This window comes from Syngnathus scovelli, chromosome 2 (genome assembly GCF_024217435.2).
Source record: "Syngnathus scovelli strain Florida chromosome 2, RoL_Ssco_1.2, whole genome shotgun sequence".
NCBI classification, from domain to species: Eukaryota; Metazoa; Chordata; class Actinopteri; order Syngnathiformes; family Syngnathidae; genus Syngnathus; species Syngnathus scovelli.
Genome location: NC_090848.1, coordinates 20,349,539 through 20,366,677, shown reverse-complemented (window position 1 = coordinate 20,366,677; position 17,139 = coordinate 20,349,539). Strand labels below are relative to the sequence as shown.

At 39.0% G+C, this 17,139-nt stretch overlaps 1 protein-coding gene across 6 annotated transcripts in view; it reads right to left on the bottom strand.

The window, feature by feature from the left end:
- Positions 1-17,139, bottom strand: part of cntn3a.1 (contactin 3a, tandem duplicate 1) — a 73,685-nt gene that overhangs the window by 3,315 nt on the left and 53,231 nt on the right. For all 6 annotated transcript variants that reach the window (XR_007488640.2, XM_049755427.2, XM_049755423.2 and 3 more), the window contains 11 exons: positions 16,324-16,474; positions 9,697-9,824; positions 7,231-7,406; positions 5,587-5,704; positions 4,516-4,674; positions 4,244-4,393; positions 3,744-3,814; positions 3,180-3,414; positions 2,191-2,306; positions 1,778-1,964; positions 694-806 (listed from right to left, as the gene is read on the bottom strand). Coding sequence is in view for 5 of the 6 variants with exons in the window: in XM_049755427.2 (XP_049611384.1) it covers positions 694-806; positions 1,778-1,964; positions 2,191-2,306; positions 3,180-3,414; positions 3,744-3,814; positions 4,244-4,393; positions 4,516-4,674; positions 5,587-5,704; positions 7,231-7,406; positions 9,697-9,824; positions 16,324-16,474 (1,604 nt within the window). In the remaining variant the exon portion in view is untranslated. The remainder of the gene's footprint in view (positions 1-693; positions 807-1,777; positions 1,965-2,190; positions 2,307-3,179; positions 3,415-3,743; positions 3,815-4,243; positions 4,394-4,515; positions 4,675-5,586; positions 5,705-7,230; positions 7,407-9,696; positions 9,825-16,323; positions 16,475-17,139) is intronic.

Genomic DNA, 17,139 nt, shown 5'->3' with positions numbered 1-17,139 from the left:
AGAAATTGGGCTCATCAGTCACTCATGTTTTTCACTGTTTAATCTGTCCCGAACACGAGTGATATGTATTTTTCATTGTAAGAATTGCAGAACAGAAAGTCGCATGGAATTGAAGCACGTAAAATAGAGGTTCAGGTGTATATAATATATGTTCTAGTCACTAAATAATTTTCAAACTAATGAAGTGATACTTTCCCACCCTACAACTGATGATCTCTAATGACACACTGCTAATGTGCTGCAACACGCTGGTTGGGAATCAAATAATTCAATACAGGAGATGTGTCAAAAAACAAAGTAATTTTGTCAGAGATATTCACTGATTGTACACTGCATTTTACACCCACTGAAAACTGGTACAACTGCAATAACAAAACCAGCAACATACTTGTCGTACACAAGTCACTTAACTTACTGTCTTTCTTACCACCTTCTATTAATTTTACTATAGAAATACAGGTAAGTCTTCCCCTCCCTTGTTTGTGTTTTATTTCTGTCTTTGGGTTCACCCGCTGCTGTCAGCCCTGCCCTTCTACATCAGCCAATCAGCTCTTTTCCTGCCCTTGCGTTCACTGAGGTCTATCAGACTGTGTCAATTGTATTCTTTTACACTTTTGCCTGCATTAAATTGCCAGTGAAGTAGCATTGAGTTTATTCTCCTGTTGTTTAAGTGCAAGGGTTTGCACTCATTACCTTATAACCCGTAACTTCAGACTCATTGTCCAGAGCGTGTACTTGGTCCCAGTGCAGTATGACCTTGGAGTTGGAAGTGTTCCACATGATTTTGACGGGAGCCTGACTGGGTGCTAGAGTGGGAGGGAGAGAGTTGGAGAGGGGTGGAGAAGAGGCGGTCGTGAGGAGATAAAAACAACAAGGCAGCCAATCAATAAACATTAAAGTCAAGAACCAACTCAGCATGAAGGATATTTCTCATTAACAGTTGAACAGTGACTCAGGTGGTGCAGACGTAGTAGCTTTGTTTGCTTGTGAGAGGGATGAGGTGCCAAGACACCTTGGTTAACAAAAGTCAAAACTATTGTGATTATTATTTGCTCTTTTTGACAATCTATACATGCATTTAATATCATCTAAACATCCAGTCCAACAGCGGCTAAATGTACCATACTTAAACGTAATGGCTCAGTTGTAATGCATTCATTTTGCGACGTGCACTATCTTGTCGAAACGACATGCACAGTGTTGCCCAACACTGACTGCCAGATCCTCTTCAAGCATAATTTGCATTATGAAGGAGGCAGTCCATTAAATTAGCGACATAATAAACTGACAAAATAGAATAGAAGGATGAGTTTCGCTCCTGGTAGAAGCAAGACTAATACAGTCAAACAAGGAGTAGTAAGGAGTCAAACGAAGCATAACGATTCAACGTATAATTGAACGGTGGTCTAAATTGTGGAACAAGATCATGTTTTGCTGATAATGTAGATATCTAAACACTGGGGAAGCGAATGTGTCAATAACTCTACATCCCTAAAGGCTCAAAGTATTCTTTTTTTTTTCCCAGCAATTGAACTTATCGTCATGGCCATTTTATTGTCTGATAAGACTTGGGAGGTTGGCTTTCTTTAAGAAGAGCATTTGGAAGGTTAAATGTTGAGTCTCAGACTGAATATTTTAAATTCCCAACTGGTTGTTGGTATAAAGTACTGTATTTTACTCTGGGAAGGAAATATTTATCTTGTGTTGACTGTTACCTGCACACACGCACACATCAATGGATACATTTAGCCAGTTATGTTACAAAAGGAGGTCTTACGAGGCTTCTTGGTGGTGACATTGACAATGCTGCTCTGTGGACCCACTCCAGCGCTGTTATAAGCCCGCAGAGCTATCAAATAGGTACTGCTGCCCTCCAGATCTCTGATGTGCACTGATGTCTTATTCCCCACCGTCCTAATCACACTGGCCGCCTCCTGCTTCGCCTTTACCCCCCAGTACTGCAACTAAAGAAAAAAAAAAAAAACTATATGTTATTGTCTATAACACACAGAACAGCCGTAGATTGGGGTGTACAGATACAGTGTGTCCGGAATATAAAATGACTGTCTTCATCAATATAGCTATGCACAAATAGTGTGTGTCTAATTAAAATCAGCTAAATAGCAAGAAAAAGCTATGAATAGTTTTTTTGTGTCCAGTTGCTATTGTGTGGGCATGTGCTGTTTTCACCTCATAGCCCAGGATGCGTCTGCGATTGTTGCTCCAGGCCAGAGGCTTCCAGGTGACCTCCACCACAGATGCTGAGATGCTCTTCGCCCTAAGCCTCCCTGGTGCTCTGCTGGGCTCTGAAATGTACACAAGACTGTCTAGACATATACGTGCTTCACACCTTAGTGCACAGTTTTTTTTTACCACTTACTTATTATTGTGATTATTATACAAAAATGTAAAATAGCACACATTTAATGGTGACTATGGTATTAAAAATTGCCCGATTTGACTGCAAAGTACATGGTCGATATCAATGTATAAGTTTTTTATTTTTATTTTTATAACTCTTGAAAAATAAGGCTGCATTTATTTAATATTATTTTAAAATATAATACTTAACTTTTAATCTGAGTTCAACACACCTTTGAAAAAGTCAAATAAACTGTTCTCCAACAAAAACATTAAATAAATGGTTTCTTAAACATAATAATAGGACTGGGCGATATAGCTGAAACATGTCTCTGAATATAAGTGAATTATATACGATATCAACATTGTCTATGTTAATATTGATAACTACTGATATTTTTGTAGCTATTGAAAATAATAAAAACTGTTTCTGTGTACTTTATAAAGTGCAAAGTTGCTCCTCTAGCAGTGATAGTTATGTGACAGAGGATAGTTACATACATGAACCTTCATTCAATTTTCATACAGTGTAAGTATAGTTAAATAATACTCTTTGCAGTGCCAGCATTAGCGTTACCCAACCACCACCAAAGTCACGGGTAATATCGACCTACGGTGCATGCAAATCAGCAAAAACAGACAGAACAAGAGTAAAGAACTAAAAACAATATCAGGTGCATGTCGTGGGTGGAAGGGAAGGCGTCAGTTGTTTTATGTTCTCTGAAGCCATTCTCACTGTCACACATTACGCACCATTTATCTGATGCTACATGCTGCGCAGTTGTGTTTGTTTCACTACACTTGTTGTAGCTACACACCTTCCTCCGCTGAGTAGATGGTTGCCACAGGACTAAAAGGCCCTTCTCCGTTGTTGTTGTAAACCCCGACTTTGATTTGATAAGATGAATAAGGGGGAATGCTCTCATTCTTGAAGACATATCTGGAGGCGTCAGGAGATGTGACAGCAGCCTGCATCCAGCCCTGTGCACCCAGTGGGCGGAAAGCCACCACATAGCCAAACCCGGGGCCGCTCTGCAGCTCCTCTGGAACAGGCTAGAGTAGGATAAGATGACTCATAAGGATGACTCAAGAAAATGATATTTAAAGTTATTAATACCAAACGAAATGCACCATTGGAATATAGAGGAATACGGCTGAGGGTGATGCTGAAATTGCAAGTACTTATCACGCTGCATAAGTGGATTTATACTAAGGAGAAAAATAAAATATGACTATTCCAACAGGCCTTGAGCGTTAATCTTTATGTTGCGGTTCACAGGCGGGGGGAAAGTCAAATAAATAAAGAAAATACAAAATGTGCAGGAATGTCTTTCTGGAAAATAAAAGGTAGACGACTAACTCAGAGAAAAAAAAAAAATTACCTCCCAAGTGATGACCAATTCTGAACGTCCCCCTCCACCACCATTCACTCTAGCCGGAGTCACCCTGGGAACTTATATATGAACAGAAAGGATTAGATGCCTCATGCATTAAAAAAAACTGAAAAAACATGCTTTACTCAATAAGTAATGTTTTTATCAGAGCAATCAGATTAAGATATTTCAGACATTTTGAAATTGCAAACAGAAGTGTAGTTCATGTACTGCATGCCACATTCAGAATCTAGAACCACTAAGTTTCAATTTAGTTCTTCATTTCATTCATTTTTAATCTTCACAAAGACGAGTGAAGCTACAAAATACCATGGCTGACATCAGCAGCAGGGAGGTTTGCATGAGCAAGAGGCACAATAGATTTCTTTCATAATATCTAATGCTGGGCTTTGTGTGTTTTACCCACTTTCAATCAACAAAGCGCCTGAATAAGATTACTTTTGGTGGTGTTGATTTGAAATTAATTATGAGTAGGTTGTGGTACATACGTGTGTCCTTGGTGCGGGACTTTCTAGAGGCTTTACTGGGCTCTCCTGTTCCGATGCTGTTGGTTGCCAGTACTCTGAACTCGTACTCCACCCAGGGATTCAAGTCGATGACAGTGGCTGACAACTGCTTTCCCCCGAGCAGCTCAGGAACTAAAATACATTACACCAAATTACCTTTCATCAAAACCCTGAAGAATCCACACTGGAGCTGTCACTGAAGTATTTACTCATTTCATGTATTTTTTAAAATCCTTTAGATGTAAGCAACCTACCAGTGGAAACGGCTTGCCACCCGAGCGAAAAAAGTGACCTGGCCTGGATGGTATAGCTGAGAATGGGGCTGTGGTTGTCCATCCCAGGTCCCCAGGTCAAGAGTGCCGTGGTCTCTGTCACCTCAGTCACTTGACAGTCCACAGGGGGCCCTGGAGGACCTAGACGCCAGGGTGTGAAATTATTTTCCAAAGGGGCAATGTGAGGAACTGGAGTTGCATTTTAAATGTATTAATTGTGTGTAAAGCTGTAAATTTTATTGTTTCAATAAGCTGCTACAGTGCGTATGTTGTTATACTACAGAACGTAATCGTGTAATTAGGCCTTATTCTATGTCAATGGTTTCCAATACAAGAATCACTTATGACACTTATGTGCAATTTAGAAACGCAGAGTAAGTTAAGTATTAACAATAATGTGACAAACCTAGAGTTTTTTTCCATTACCAATTTTAATATTAACCTAAGATGGCAGAAAATACTAAAGATAGCTTTCCCCTTCTCCCAATAGTTAGCAGGGCACACAGAGACGAACAAAGATCCGCACTCTGACTCACACCTACAGACAATTTGGAGTGCTCAATCAGCCTTCCATGCATGTTTTTGGGATGTGGGAGAAAACCGGAGTTCCAGGAGGAAACCCACGCAGGCACGGGAAGAACATGCAAACTCCACACAGGGAGGGGCAATCGAACCCGCACCCTCCAAACTGTGAGGCAGACGTGCTAACCAGTGTTCCACTGAGCCACCCTGTATTATATTATATTATATTATATTATATTATATTATATTATGTTATGTTATGTTATGTTATGTTATGTTATGTTATGTTATGTTATATTATATTATATTATATTATATTGAGAGCTCTCATCAATTGTGCAGTAACCGACTCGTTTAAGAAAAGACAAAAAAGCTGACTTGAAACGAGGAAGAAAAATTCAAATGTAAAATTACTGATTTTCTCTGAATTAAAAGTTTTCTCTTTCTTTTACAATACTGTGTGTGCTTCTAAATTCTACACAATTTGAATATATAGTATTGGCATAGAGTATGTGATACATCTTATCTTACCTCTGACCACCACATCAGTGGCAATAGAGACACTGTCCACCTTGGTCTGAACTGCACATGTGTATTTCCCAGCATGCCTGAGCTGAATATTGCGGATCATTATGTCCCCGGCCGAGCGCTGTCAAAACATTTCAGGTTAATTTATTTAAATAAAATAGCAGATTTTCTTGGTATTCACTTCATGAGTGAGATCCGTGGTAGTGAATTCAATGGCGTAACCTCAGGGAGACAGTTGTGCTTTGCAGTCATTTACAATTTTTGTTTGAAGATTTTTTTTCCATCATATCAATCCTTCTATTTATTCAACTTTTCTGCACAAACGTCTATCAATGCCAAATGCATTCTACCTTCAAAACCATCAGAGCCACAGTAATAGTAATATATATTGTACTGGTATTGTATATATATATATATATATATATATATATATATATATATATATATATATATATATATATATATATATATATATATATATATATATATATATATACATATATATATACATACTATATATATTGCGCTTCTATGACAACTCTATGTCCAAAACCCTAATCAATCATCACCAAAATGTATGTGCCCAGGTGTATGTATGTGATAGTCATTCTCGGGAAATAGATCAAAACTAATATGTTTTATTTACTTCAAGTTGTACGGTGTCTCATACAGTGGCAACATTCTGTCACTGATTGAACAAAAACAAATCCGCCCGACTGTCACCAAAATTTGTGTGGCCATGCATAAAAATATAAAAATCATAGTCTGACAATATGAGAACAAAATTCGGTAATATTCTGGAAGATAGTCACGTTGGAAGTGTTACCTTGTTAATATATACATATACATAATATCGCTTCTGCTATGACTGTCTTCAAAAATATTGCAAGTATGTAGAGCATGTTTATTCGAATATTTTTGTTTTTCTGAAAAAAAAAAAAAAGTACAGATAAAATTTGTGTTTAAGTACAGGATCAATGTAGTATCGTTAACATCAAAACACTCTCCATCCTTACTCTTGACTGACCAATAATCGTCATGGAGCTTGCTAATTATCCTACACTCGCTATGCAGTATTTTTCACAGCATGTTAGTGATCTGAATGCAGTGGGGTCAAGGGATTAAATAAACTGCAGGGCAGGAGACATTATTAGGCTACTATTGCCCATGATCATGTTGAGTGCAAGATAAAAATAAATAGGGAATGATCAAGCACATCATAATTGCTTCTCTTGTTTAGGAGAGAAACATTGTTATAGATGATCAACTAATATGCTTGGCTGCACACTGCATAATGACTTAACCACTTGCTGCTCTTGTCGATGGAGGATGATATTACCAGCTCAACGGGCAACCACAGAGCCCTTAACACGTATCTGTATGTTTCTTATAAGCAAACAATGAATAGGTTGCTCCCTGATGTATAGGATAAATTAACCTGTAAACTGAATTAGTGGAGCTTTTTTTTTTTACATACAATGAAGACCAACTCTCCCATGAGTCTCTTTAAACTACAGTTAAGTAAGAATTGTGTGGTTAAAGATATTTGCCGTATATGATAGCGCAAGCCTCACCATTCCTATGTGTGAGCAATTTCATTTGTATGTAGCTGTGTTACTTTCAGAGCTATAAAGGATTGAGACTTACCCCACCAACTCTTTCAAAATAAGCTCCAGCGCTGCCAAAGTGGATGAGCTGCTCATTGAAGAACCATGTGAACTTGAGATCCAGCGAGGGGTCATGATAAACCTGGCATGGCAGCACAATGCTTTCCCCCACCGTCACATCTAGATGACCGGCTGGGCTTGTGATCACAGTTGGCTCTGGAAACATGGAGCACTGGTTGAAAAAATGCTAAGCAATAAGTTCTCCCTTTATTCATGAATCACACACGTTTTGCATGACTTTTTGAGTATGGGTGTATATTATCCTATGACTTTTCTTCTTTATGCTCCATAAACATTTAACTGTAAATGGAAAAAAGTACAACTCATCCTTTTTTTTCTTTTAGTCCTGGTCCAGATATTCACTCAACTCAGAATAAATTGTATTTGGTCTGTCAGTGAGCAAATATTGTACCTCTTATGTGGGTTGCATAAATTATGACACATTCCAATGTCACTATACTGCTGCAGTGGCAAAGAAAAATAAACTCGGCCTGCAATGCAATTTAAGTCTGTCAACACGTTTTGTGTTAGCATTTTACTTTTCTCCAGCTACGGGATCTTTATTCTGTTTCATATGGGTTCTCGTTTAATACACAAAATAGATAATAGAGCAAAGGTTGAGAGTCCGGTGAGCAGTGAATTATACATGCATGTCATAAGTATTCTAGTAGACAGAGGAGTAAAGGTCTGTATTTAGTAGGTCTGTCAAGACAAGGCAAGTTGTTTATCTGGTAGCGGCTAAAGAGAACTGGCTGGTCGTCGCGGTGCATTGTAGGTGAGTCTGGGCAAAGTTTCAACACTGGATGCAAAACGAGTGAAACTTTCTGCCCGTTGATAGCAGAGCTGTCACGCTCGTTTCTTGTTATGACTGCGGGGGAAATCGCAAATTGGCTTCCTCATTCACAACATACAGTATTCCCCTGCACACGATAATCCTCATTCGGTACAGTTCTGTTTTTATAGCTCTGAAGCGGCTTCTTTTACAACTTAGATTTTAATATTTGCATCAGAATTAGCATAGAAATTGCTGCAAATTTTGTGGGTATGCCTCAATATGCTCATACTGATCAAGTAGAGCCTAAATGCTATGTCTGCAGTTTAATTTCCCATTTAGAAGGAATACAAAGCACGACATGAATTCCAGATGGAAGAATAAGTCACACTCTGGAAAGCAAGGTACACAACAATTAGATATATTAAAGTAGGATTGAGCTCTGGAGGCAGAAAGTAAGATTTATTTGTATAATTCACATTATTTGTTGCAATGATCCCTTTACTAAAATAAACCACAAAGACATAGCCTGATGAGAAAAAAGTTCTCTGTAGTTTTAACTAGTGAATATCAAAATTCACCAAATGCGCACCAGTGCAATTCCAGCAACTCCCTCTCCCTCTCTAGCAGAGGCATGCTACCCAGTACAATGTAGAGGTAATATAGCAATACTTATTCATGAAAAGACGTTCAGGCTGATCATTGAAAAAGACAAATATTTACACACAATGTTAAAGTGATACCGTATTTGAAAAATTACGAGCTTAAAATTCTAATTTATAAATATAAACACACAGATTATCTATATGTTACCACAACTTGTACATAGAAAGAAAAGTACCGGGGGTGTGGGAATGAATGGTTGGGTTTCGAGCAAATGTATTTGCAATTCAAAGTAGATGTGAAAAGGAATCACCAAAGGCCACTCTAATAGAGCACTGTTGTCAACTCGGCTCTTTAAAATGACCCCAAGATCTTACTGCACAGCAGAGGAGTGTTATTTAGAAGGTTTTTAAAAAAGCCATTGTCCAGATAAATAAACGAAACACTAAGGCAAACAAATGCAATCAGCTTTTAGCTTCTTGCAACTAATTGGACTGCACAAAGTAATTTAAAAGGCCATGGCATATACATGGGCACCTTGGTTGAAGTGTGTGACTTTAGTGTGATTTAAAGCGCAACAACAACTCCATGACGACAATGATTTGTTGAGGATATCTTGCACACCAGCTGCTTTAATTTTATTGTATTTATACATTTGTAATTGCTGTATAATTTTTGCTGCTCGTCACTGATATGTGACAGGAAAACAGAAATACACAGTGTTCTCTTTGAATTAAGACTTTTATTCAACGTCGTCATAGCATTTTGTGGCTAATAACTGGTGCAATGAAATGTGATCATTCAGGTCTGCAAGCAAAACGAAGAAACGGTAAAGATGTTTCTCTTTTTTTTTGCTTCAGTTCAGATGGGTGATCTAATTGTTTTTCATTTAACTGTTATGTTAAAAGTGAAGGAATATTATCCACCCAAATTCTATTGTACTTGCCCTCATTAGGGTCAGGAAAGCTGGAGCTTTCCCATCTAACTTTAGGCGAGAAGCAGGAGACACCCTGGACTGGTTGTCAGTCACTCACCAGGCAATGATTAATCTAACAAAACAGAAATTCTTACCTTTAACCAAAAGGCTACCGGCGCTGCTTGCTACGCCAAACTGGTTTCTGGCTACGCATGTGTACAGACCGGCATCCATTTTAGAGACGTTGGATATGCGAAGACTTCCATTATCCAGCACAGTAACTCTGCGGAAAACAATGCGCACACAGACACATACAGTTTATACAAAGTTTATAAGGCGTATCTGATTAAGACCGTTGACAGCATCAGTGTTGGCTTAAGGAAATTAAATGGAAATTTAGCCCGGCTTGTGCTAACCTGCCGCTGAAATGGACAAGCCCACTATCCTAAAGCGTTTTAAATTGAGCCTGGTGTTTATCTCAGCAAAATTTAATTGGCTCCCTGCGCTGTAGTGTGACATAAGCAGGACTTCAGCACTAAGTGCCACAGTTTGATTTCGCTGCACTGTGACTTGATAAGAACAGTACACTTTATGGGAAGATCTACTCATACCGTGTAACTGTACTTAAATTGCTAATATGTAAATTTTTACTCCCTAAGGCATATATACACAAATTGATGCCAAATGCAGGCACTCACCCTGTGTGCAGTATGATAATCATAAATTAAACTTGTTCCAGTCCAACACTTCCACTGTATACTTGTATTATAAATCTCACACTACCATTAATCATAAAAATAAATTGTCAAATCTTATTGTGTAAAGCCATGAATGAAAAAATTCTCCGGGTAGAATTCGCTCAATTGCTGTGTTTATTGTGTTGCTGTTGCATTTATGAATATTAACGACTTAAAGCTGAGAAAAGCACAGTCAGACAAAAGATAAATATCGCCTTCACCAGTTATTGAAATTGATTCAATTATTCCTCATAAATGTCAGTGAAATCTCAGGAGGAACAAAGTCGACCCGCTTGGCTGCGTGACAATAAAAGAAGGTTGAGCCGCGACAACAGATTGTCCTAGCAAGCAACAACAACAAAGCTTCTCATTTCAAATGTTGCTGTCATCAGTCAAGCCTGGCAGATTTCATCTGACGCAAAAAGTGTGCTTGTGCCGCTTTACCTGTCAACGAGCTGCTGTAGTGAAATATAACCAGATATGACGGATGAAAAGTCGGCAAGGTAACTCTTGTGCAGTGAAGAGCAGATGCTTCCAATTCCCAGAGATTTGAAGAACAAGTTGATGTCACAGAAACTCTAAGTAATTCTAAGGTGCATCAGTTTATCTCTGGCTAATGGCACCCCGTCTGTATGTAAATTACCATGACAGAATTCAATGTACTGGTTTCTTGCTTGCTTTGAATGCAAGCATGTGAATGTACAGACTAGCATGACTGTAAATGTCCCACAATCCCTTGGTAGATCTTTGGAATATCCATCCATCCATTTTCCTTACCGGTTTTCCCCACGGAGGTCCCGGGTGTGCTGGAGCCTATCCCAGCAGTCAGTGAGCAGTAGGCGGGGGACACCCTGAACTGGTTGCCGGCCAATTCGCAGCGCACACCGAAACGAACAACCATCTGCACTTGCACTCACACCTACGGGCAATTTGGAGTGCTCAATCTGCCTAACATGCACGTTTTTGGGACGTGGGAGGAAAACGATACCCGGAAAAAGCCTAAGCAAGCACAGGGAGATCATGCAAACTCCACACAGGGAGGGCCAGAGGAAGAATCGAACCTGCAACCTCTGAACTGTGAGGCGGACGTGCTAACCAGTGCTCACTGTGCTGCCATCATTGAGATATCAGTCCTGGCTAGCTAATGGCGTGTAACAATAGGACTGGAAAACAACTTGCATCATTAGACATGTCCCAATTAGAGAGCAATGCAATTCTTTTTAGAAACATGAAACCACATTGAGGCCTACCAGGTGGAGACAGAAACAAAAAGCTGACCTCTAATCTTATTTCTTCAATTTAAAGAAAGACATAGACACGAGCTAAGACAGGGGGAAAAAACAACAACTCTGAAGCAACCTTTAGTGGAGCTGGGAGCACAATGTGGGCACTGGGGAAAAAAAAAAAAATATCTTGAAGACTTGCACATGTGGCAAGGATGCGGGACGCTGTAGTTTACACATAGTATTACTATGACAAGCAGGCGAAAGTTTCCTCCGCAGGGTGTCCAGGCTCTCCCTTCGAGCGTCTCACCCTATCTCTGTCATATGGGAGGGACCCAGAGTTTAGCACATTTGGAGGAGCCAGATGAGGTGGCTGGATTCAGGGACGTTTGAGCTCCCCTGCTGAAGCTGCGACCCGCCTCTAGATAAGCGGTAGATAATGGATGGTTGGATGGATATTTTGTGTGTGTATGTTCATTTCCGTGTTACTTACATAGCTTTTTACACACATGTTGTGTTTGCACACACTCGGGGTGTTTCAGTTGCTAAGTAAATGCAAACAGTAATCTCACATTTTGTGTGTTTGGAAATACAGTATAATATGACCCTTTGAGTACTGTTATGATGTTTCAAAAAAGTCTGACCAATATTTTTACACATGGAAAGATCTCTGTGGCAGATGTAGTGGAAAAATGGCTGGAAATGCCTCATTGTGGAATACAATCACCGAGATATGCTGCCTCCAAACACCTCGCTTGTAATGGGAGCATCTTTTAAAAGCATTTCGGTGTCAACATGGCATTGCATTTATCGTGTGCTGCAAACACCTTTTGAAAAAAAAAACGAAAAACGGAAAATCTATTAAAAAAGACTGCAGGTTTTGTTTGGTTGGGAAGGTAAACAAAGAGAAATTGGTTGAAAATTACTGGTGTGAATAGTTCTATTGAGAATCAGGGCAAAATCATTTTGTTAGAGTCAGTGAAAAACACACCATCCACTGCAGAGAAAGCAAAAACTACTACTGAGAGACTCATCATGTTCATTTATCATGTAATGCTGTATCCGACTATCATAATCTACAGAGGATAATAATGACCCAAAATAATATGAATGGTCTCTAAACTCTATTCTCCAAAGACCAGCAAAAAAAATCTTTGACAGACATTAATCCCATGACCTTGTTAAAGATGAACACCCTCCAGCAAATAATCATATCTCTTTGAATTATTTATCTAATTATCTGATTTTGGGGGAATGGTTTTATCTCAATTTTTAGAAAGAAGTTGCTACCATAAATTCCTCTGAGCACAGATTTGAGCATTAACATAATCATTGTGGTCCTTACTGAGTAAGTTATCAGGGAGCTAAACAACACTTGAGTGCCGCTGGCATGTTCGATGGCAGCAGACAAAGTTGTCTTTTAATCTTTAATCTAAGTCATTTTGTCAGTAAGAGAGGTCGTGCCAATTTAATCAAATTTCTTGCCATCAATTTTTTATCCTGCCTCCTAGCCCCGATTGTACAGCAATTTCCTGAACACATTTGGATGCTTTGAAATTAATTACCCAGCTCAAGATGCCATTTTCTACTCAGTAATGGGGTTATGCCAATATTTCAAACACAACTTGCTTAAAATGTAGCTGAACACGCCTCTTTATTAATGGATACCTTGCAGGTGGCCTGAAGCCCTCCAAAATGAGCCAAAATGACCAATATTGCCCTAAAGACTAGGGGAATAAAAATACATTGTCCACTTGTACCTGTGGGACAGCAAATTTAATCTTGCAGGCGAACCCAAGGGGTCTTTTGTCGTGGACGGTAACATTGAGTTATGGATATGAGATGTCACACTTGTATGTCGAGTTCTCTCCTCAGCAATCTTGAAAGGGATTATCGAGGATAAGGATGTGAAGAGCATTATCTATCTGGAAAGCTTTTATGTTGGTCTTCCTCCTGTCAAATATTGCACTAGCACAATTAACAGGAGTGGGGAAATTTGTGAGGCACATAAACGATTGAGTAGTGTGATACAGTAAATAGGCACTTTTCAACCTTATTGGTGGGTGTTAAAGTGAGCTAGTGGGTGTAATCGAATAGCTCAGGCTGTCTCTCCATGGTGCAACAAAAAACTACCAGGCTGTAAATAAAAAGAAAACTTAATTTGAACCACTAAAGAAAGATGGCATAGTAAAACTATTTACTATGATATTCTGGCAATCTGTTTATTTCATTCTCTGCAATGACATGATGTTTTTTTATTGGCAGGGCATGAAAAACTGTACATGCACTATATCTGATGAATTACCCTATTAACTATATTACTATTCTCGAGCATGATTACCAGTATTTTATTACAAATAGTAGTGGCAGTGATCAGCGGTTATATTAAATTCGTTACACACTTTACATTGACCTACAGCTCTCCACATACAGTACACGTAAATGTCAAGGCTATCTTGTTCTATTTGCATTTGCATGCCGTAAGATTAGAGGAATCGCTGGAGCAAGATTTTATTTACACATCAGGTTCTGCTTTATTCTTAGCTAGTTTGTACCTCTCTACTCCACATCCTTGAAAACATTATCCCTGAAAGATTAAGTAGGAATTATGGGTATTTTAGTTCTGCCAGTGGGATGGATTACTGCTGTGCTACTGCTGTAATAGTGCTGGTAGAAGCCTCATTTCTGTGCAGAGGAAACTAAAATCTAACGAGCGAGGAAGCAGGGAAAAGGCTTGCGAGAGATGCTGCAATAATGTCAAAGTCTACATTTGGTATGCAACTCACCCACTACAAACCCGAATGGGAAATCTCCCTATTTGGGTGCCATTGCACATAGCCTTATGGTTCCATTTTTCTTTTTATGTTTAAGAGGATGATGAAGCTGCAAGTTGGGTCAATCTTTTCACAGCACAACAAATAATCTTGGTGCTGATGCAGCCGCTCGGTTTCAAATAAAACATCTTAGAGCTGTAACCACTGCGTCATTTGGGCTGGTATTGGTATTTACTATCAGATCAGCCTTTCAGTTTTCTCAACAAATTGTCTGGCTGGGGTTTCTGAGTTAAGACTTCAACTGCTCCCACACTGTGGTGTGGATAGATATCTGAGGAAAGAAAAAATGCTGAACAAGCCGAGCAATTAATCCCGTGTGGAATGACAAAATTGGATTCGATGTATGTTGCAGCAGGTGTGATTTGCCTCCTGCTGGCGCATTCCTGAACGTTGAACACATTCAAAACGCATAGCAAAGAGTCACTGACAGATTTGAACACTTTTTGATAAGTGAGGTTTTGACTTGCATTTGACACCATTCCAGGAAGTACAATGGGACACGTTAACAATGTGCATCCTGAAGGTCCCTTGAAGCACCCTCCAAATAATAATTAAAAAAAAATTGCATTGTTATTCAACAATTCACAAAATGCACGCTTTTTGTGCTCATGGTTTTCGGTTCGGTTCGGTACACGCCCAAAAACCAATTACCGTATGTCATGTATAGGTTATAAGTGAAAGTAGTGTATGTTCATAGCATTAATTATTATTAAATATTTTTATTGTAAATTCATTTAAATTATTTTATTTTGTCTTTCTAGCTATGCTAACGGTGACAGGCAAAAAATGCTCGTCAATTGGATGCAAAATGTGTATAAAAGTTCAGATTTCACATAGACAAAATACATTTGTGACAATTAAATTGAGGCAACTATTTTGCATGCATACTTTTTACATTATTTTGCTTGTTATGTTTCATGTTTCAAGCGAGATTAAATAAACGTCAAGTATAAAGTGAATACTGTTGCTCAAAACACATTTGCAGATTCACGGACAATCAAAAGAATCTGCCTCACTACCGATGACATCCAGGTCGCGTATACGTGACCTGGCCGTTCATATCGCGGTCGCATAACAAAACGACGGATACATATCTATTCTACGACAACATATGAAAGTGTCCCAGGTCGGCTGCAAAAAAAAAAATTGGAATAGAGCCATTCAGACTATCTTCAGATACAGATCGCATATGGGCAAAAAAATCATAATTGAGCTGCAGTGTCAATGTGCGATGATGCACATGCACCACAATTTAAACCCATTTTTAGCCAGGCTAAAGAATGTTCTACTTTCCGCCACCAAATTATTTGGTGCATGTTAGGAGCATAGAAATGAAAATATCCTAGGTCCATCAGAACACACAGCGTGGCGTTTTGAGAAAGAAAGCTTGAACCTGCACGGAAATCAAGTTGTGGCCATTTTTATGCAGAGCACTGTCTATGAAAATAGAGCCCCTTATCGTCCTGTCTTTCCTTGCTCAATGAGGTACTGCATTGATCCATGCAAGCTGATTTCTAATAAAATAAGGTGTCCAGTTGGCTCCCTTGGTGCCACATCCACTACTGCAGAAGAAGGTATGTTATTCTGCAGCTTGTTATTGATCAGCCCTTTTAGGGGTTGTTTCTATTATGTACATCTCACTGCCTGCATCATCATCATCTGCCTCAAGTTTGAATAGACGTGCAGAACTCACATGCTGCTAATGAGCTGATAGATCTAAGAATGGTCAATTACCTTTTTGTAAACAGTGTGGAAGCCAGCCCCCAGCTTAGAACAATTAAGTCAAAGAGAAAATGTGGAATCCAAAAGGGAAAGGGGTAGAATGCAAAATTTAAGATATTCAGATTTTACTGTTTGCCGTGGTTTGGTTATTTGCAGTTTGTCAACATGAGTAAAAAGTAGACAAAAGCTAAATAACGTCCATGAAATTCGCTTTGATAACGATAGCAGTCGACTGTTCAACACACATTCACAGTAAAACCTAGTACCTGTGGTTGTCTCTCAAGGCTTCTTTTCCTTTCCTCCACGAAATCACACCCCAAGGAGACATCTTGGGCTTGCATTCGATCAGGACATCACCACTCTGTCGCGCCAGAGTTTGGGCCTTCAACAAATTCTGTGAGAAGTCTGGAGCGATGGCTAGATGAGAGTCAAAACAAACAAGAAATTAGATGGTTTCTTCCCACTATTTTAGTGGCATTATAATTTATCCTATTTGTATGTGAATCACTTCCCTATAAATTACGATATGAAATAAGCTATGTAATTGTCTATTTTTTTTTTTTTAGTAGGTCCCAAAACCCAGTACATTCTGGTGCAAATTAAGCACAAATAACATGGCTGACATTCTAAACATTTATTATACTCTTGCTCTTACAAGCTCCTCCTCATTGCTGACGTCAGCCGTAATTCGACTCAATTTCAGTTTTTGAGCGTACACTTACAATGTACGTAGCTGTTGTGCTATTATATTTTCAAATACTCATTAATTGTGATATTAATTTGCTGTTCCTATTCCTAACACATTTCGAGCCAAACCTCTTTGAAAAGTGTACTGAACATCTAAGCATTTACTCTGGTCTTTCAAAACTCGGCATTTCATACTAGTCAAGTGATTTGCAGTAACTTCTTCAGCTTTTTAGGTTCTGCTTTTTGCACGGTGTGCTACTCCACACTTGCCTGTAGTCATAGAGTTACAACGGAGGCGAGGATCAATTCCGTAATGCAGAGGATTCGCACCACGCAGCTCATAGCTGCTGTTCATAAACATTGTGCAGACCAAGTTAGCTTAGTGCCTAGCGTTT